The sequence below is a fragment of the Neolamprologus brichardi genome, chromosome 6 (assembly GCF_056152115.1).
Source record: "Neolamprologus brichardi isolate AB-2024 chromosome 6, ASM5615211v1, whole genome shotgun sequence".
NCBI classification, from domain to species: domain Eukaryota; kingdom Metazoa; phylum Chordata; class Actinopteri; order Cichliformes; family Cichlidae; genus Neolamprologus; species Neolamprologus brichardi.
Genome location: NC_142109.1, coordinates 25,476,468 through 25,480,435, shown reverse-complemented (window position 1 = coordinate 25,480,435; position 3,968 = coordinate 25,476,468). Strand labels below are relative to the sequence as shown.

Genomic DNA, 3,968 nt, shown 5'->3' with positions numbered 1-3,968 from the left:
TGAGCCATTTCGAAATGGGGGCACTGAGATGTAAAGCATTTAAGATAATGGCAACATCACTTTCATGCCTATTTGACATGCACACGCTGTTTCTTTCTCTCCACGACTATTTCACACCCAAGTTGCAGAGACGCGCGCTCCGCAGCAACTCTTATAAACACCTGTACAGTTTAATCTGTTTAATCTGCTGCTGAAGTGTCCACGAGCAAAATGACATTTTGTCCGTTTGTGAGTCAGGGAAACATTGGTGTAGCTTGAGGGGAAGTAAGGGAAAATACGCCTGTCATGCTAATTTTTATTAGGGGTTATTAATTTTCCTCTCACGTGCCCCTGCGCTAAGACTGAACATCAAAGGTGAGACGGGAGAATAGCGAGAACAAAAATTAGCCATAAAGAGAGGGGATCGGGCCATATTTGCATAAAAGGCAACCTGGGGTTAATAGGAGGCAGTGCGCTATAAATGTGGAGTGGTTTGCACTGGTTTCACTGCGCTACACACTGCTGCTGGGGGAGGTATCACTTGAGAGAAGAAATAAAAGGCTGAAGTGAATTTAGCGAGAGAGAGCAAGAGAGCAAGAGAGGGGGGTGAGAAAGAGAGCGAGAGAGAGAGGAAAACCCTGGTGCGCACCGGAGCAAAGGGGGAGTATCCCGAGTTGAAGAGGAGAGAATAGAAGAGAGGAAAGAAGGATAAATAGCAGAAGAGAGGAGACGGGGGACACACGCTGCAGCAAGCGGGGATGCGTACGCATCCAACATCAAGATAACGCAGGAGTTTAATCTCAATTAGATGCCAGTCTGATCACTAGGGATTTTCTCTGCACGCACGGTCAACTTTTTCCTTTTCTTCGCCTTTCGGCTTGACCTTCGCTCACTTGCTCATATAGAGGCTCTCTACTCATCACTTGGAACTCGACTTGGAGCTCCTACGCTGCAAACAGGATCTGGTGTGTCATCTGTGATGGGGGCAGCGGCCGAGGTTGGGAGCTTCGCCAACGGATTTTTGGACAGCTTTGGTGCCGTTCCGGCTCCCGTTGGCTCTCAGTTTATTCTCACCCCTGCCGGGGCGGTGGACTACAATTCGGCGACCGGATTGATAATGGGGGGACATGGACAACAGCAAGAGCACCTAATGTCTGCGGAGAGGCTGTCCCGGAGCCTGGCGGACCTCAGCCATCTGAAGGGGATTCTGAGGCGGAGGCAGCTGTACTGCAGGACCGGGTTCCACCTGGAGATTCATCCTGACGGCACCGTACAGGGCACCAGGAAAGACCACAGCAGATTCGGTACAGAGCCTGTGAATTCTGGCAGCACAAGTAGTAGTAAGAGCATAGAAAAGCTATTTTGAATTTTCAGACTGATTGACACACTGTCAGGTATCTTTGTGGTGGAGACGCTGACAGACTCACATACAAACAGAATCTAAACAGGGGAGGAAATAGTGATAATCAGCATACAGCAGCGAATAGCTTACTGGATTATATACCAAATAATATATAAAATAGAGGTGGCCATGAGTTATAACAGAGGACTTATAACTCATACGGGAAAATAGCTGCATCACTCCTACAGTCACAGCCGTCGTGACTTGAAATACCCATGCCAATACAGGCTGCTGTGATCAAACGCTAATCATGAATGCAGCCGCTATTTCCAGGTGGAACAACATTTGAGATATTTTATGTTTGCACATTTCTACCACGTTTCCTCTTTCAGATTAGATTGGACGCTTTTACAAACTTATCTCCAGCTATCAAGATAAAAAGCTGCAGGTTGCGGCACATCAAAAGTAGATTATTTATCGCTGCAAGGTTGTAGCGCCTCTGGTACTTGATTCATTTCATTTGAGATTTGGTTGTAACCTCATACCAGAAACCACTCTAACCTAACTTGTCAGAGGCATTTGATGGACTCTACGAATTTGTATGGAGAACAGACACAATTTAGTAAACTGAAACGTTGTCAGCAAGACTAGTGCTCTATTATACCAAATATGAATTGCTATTTAATATTTCCATGTTGCCAGATATGCTAATGATTGCTTAATTAATTAATGATTGATTAATTAATGTAATGTAATGTGTGTTTGCAGGTATACTGGAATTCATCAGTTTAGCTGTGGGACTCGTCAGCATCAAAGGGGTGGACAGTGGTCTTTACCTTGCCATGAACAGCAAGGGAGAATTGTATGGCTCTGTAAGTATACACCTTTGAACAGATACATATTGGCACACACATTTTTTTTTTTCAAGAATGATGTCCACAGCCAGTAGGTGGCACATTTTGCACCCTAAAACTCATCTTTTGTTGTCCTGTCTTTCTGCAGGAGAAGCTGTCAGCAGAATGTGTTTTCAGAGAGCAATTTGAAGAAAACTGGTACAACACCTACTCCTCTAACATCTATCGGCATGGAGAGAAAGGTTCATTTTATTTTGTTGCTTTGAACAAAGATGGGACGTCCCGTGATGGAACAAGATCAAGGAGGCATCAGAGGTTCACTCACTTCCTACCAAGACCTGTAGATCCAGAAAGAGTTCCAGAGCTGTACAGAGACATACTGGGTCAGAGCTGAGGCAGAATGAATTAGCTGGTGAAAAGCAAGGTTAAAAGCAGAAGTGCACCCGAGGTCATCCCCTTAAGGGAGATGGATGATCTTGTTTATGTGGACAAAATAGGATCGTAAAAGTGCACCAAATCAACACTCCCCACTGCTGGCATGGAGGAAGGAAAGAAAACCCGACTGGCTGGGGAGTGTGACTGAACAGCATCAGGGATCTTCTGTGGAACCTGTGAAGAGCCCCATGACAGAGACTACTGGGGCTCCACATATTTTCACCTTATCAGCCTATGCAAAAGCCCTGGTGGCCAAACGGATGATCTTTAAATTTTATTACGTTTCACTAATGAAATCCAACTATCTGCTTGCCCAGACTGCATGTTCAAAAGGACAAAGGTGTGAACTTGATAGCTGAGATTAACCACTGGCTGCTAGTAACCTTTTACTGCTGTGTCTTGTCAATTTTGATGTTTTGAGTCGACCTTTTATTCCAACATTACTGTGGCTGCTAAGTAAACAAATAATTTACATGCAAAATCCACTATAAAGTGTGGCTGGTTTACATTAAAAAAAAGTTCATGCACTGGAAAGCAGCCACATTTGTTCTGCAAAACGGGTCTTAGAGCTGGGATAATCACATGTACTGAAATGACTGGCATGGGTGAAATCAATCCAGACTATGATTTTTCTGCAAAATGCATGAGGAGGAAGAGAAGAATAACAGTGTCCTGTGTGTGGGATGGTGCATTTTGTAATGGAGCTCTTATGGAAGCCAGTGAAGGAATTCCGACTGCTGTCAAACAATGGATGGGACTGACAAAGACACCTTTACAGACATTTTGAAATCTTTATTCTTATTTATGAGTTTTCCTTTCCAAGGACATACAGTATATTTATTTCATATATTTATTTATTTTGAGACTATATTTTTACAGCTATGAGATAAAATAAAATAAAAACACCCAGAATATGCACGAGATTTTTCTTATTTATTTTATCATCATAGTATAAACTGTTGTTTTGTGGTCATTGAAGGAGGTCTTTTCATACTTTTTGAGACTTTGTGTTCTGCATATTGACGCTATGACTTCTTAAACTGCAGTAACGATCATATCAGTCTTTCCAATCTTTCCAGTGCTTTGTCTGTTTGAGCCAATGTGGTTAACTTAATCTGCATGTTGGCAATGATATTAAAAATGTTGACTTCTTTATGACTAGTACAACATTTATCTGGAGAACTTGTCTGGAACAACCAATCACTAACCTTAAAAACAGACATCCATAAGAAATGTATACATTATCCTAAATAGAGGCACTTTAAGTCTTTTGCAATGTTAAACTGTGGTGCTGTAGCATTTTTGTGTGAAAACAGTTTATATAAGACTTCTGTATAGCACACGTGTGTGATTCCTCC

At 42.6% G+C, this 3,968-nt stretch overlaps 1 protein-coding gene across 1 annotated transcript; it reads left to right on the top strand.

Annotated features, from left to right (window-relative positions):
• Window positions 1-733: 733 nt before the first annotated feature.
• fgf20a (fibroblast growth factor 20a) lies at window positions 734-3,513 on the top strand. Its single transcript, XM_006790818.3, has 3 exons — window positions 734-1,283; window positions 2,090-2,193; window positions 2,324-3,513. Exons 1-3 carry the CDS (start codon window positions 959-961, stop codon window positions 2,567-2,569), a joined length of 675 nt encoding a protein of 224 aa, XP_006790881.1. The 5' UTR covers window positions 734-958; the 3' UTR covers window positions 2,570-3,513.
• The last annotated feature ends 455 nt before the right edge of the window (window positions 3,514-3,968 follow it).

Bases quoted from the DNA above. Each gene is read 5' to 3' on its own strand.
- fgf20a (XM_006790818.3), top strand. From the start codon at position 959: ATGGGGGCAGCGGCCGAGGTTGGGAGCTTCGCCAACGGATTTTTGGAC. The intron at 1,284-2,089 runs GTACAGAGCCTG...GTGTGTTTGCAG, and splicing joins GAAAGACCACAGCAGATTCG to GTATACTGGAATTCATCAGT. The intron at 2,194-2,323 runs GTAAGTATACAC...GTCTTTCTGCAG, and splicing joins AGGGAGAATTGTATGGCTCT to GAGAAGCTGTCAGCAGAATG.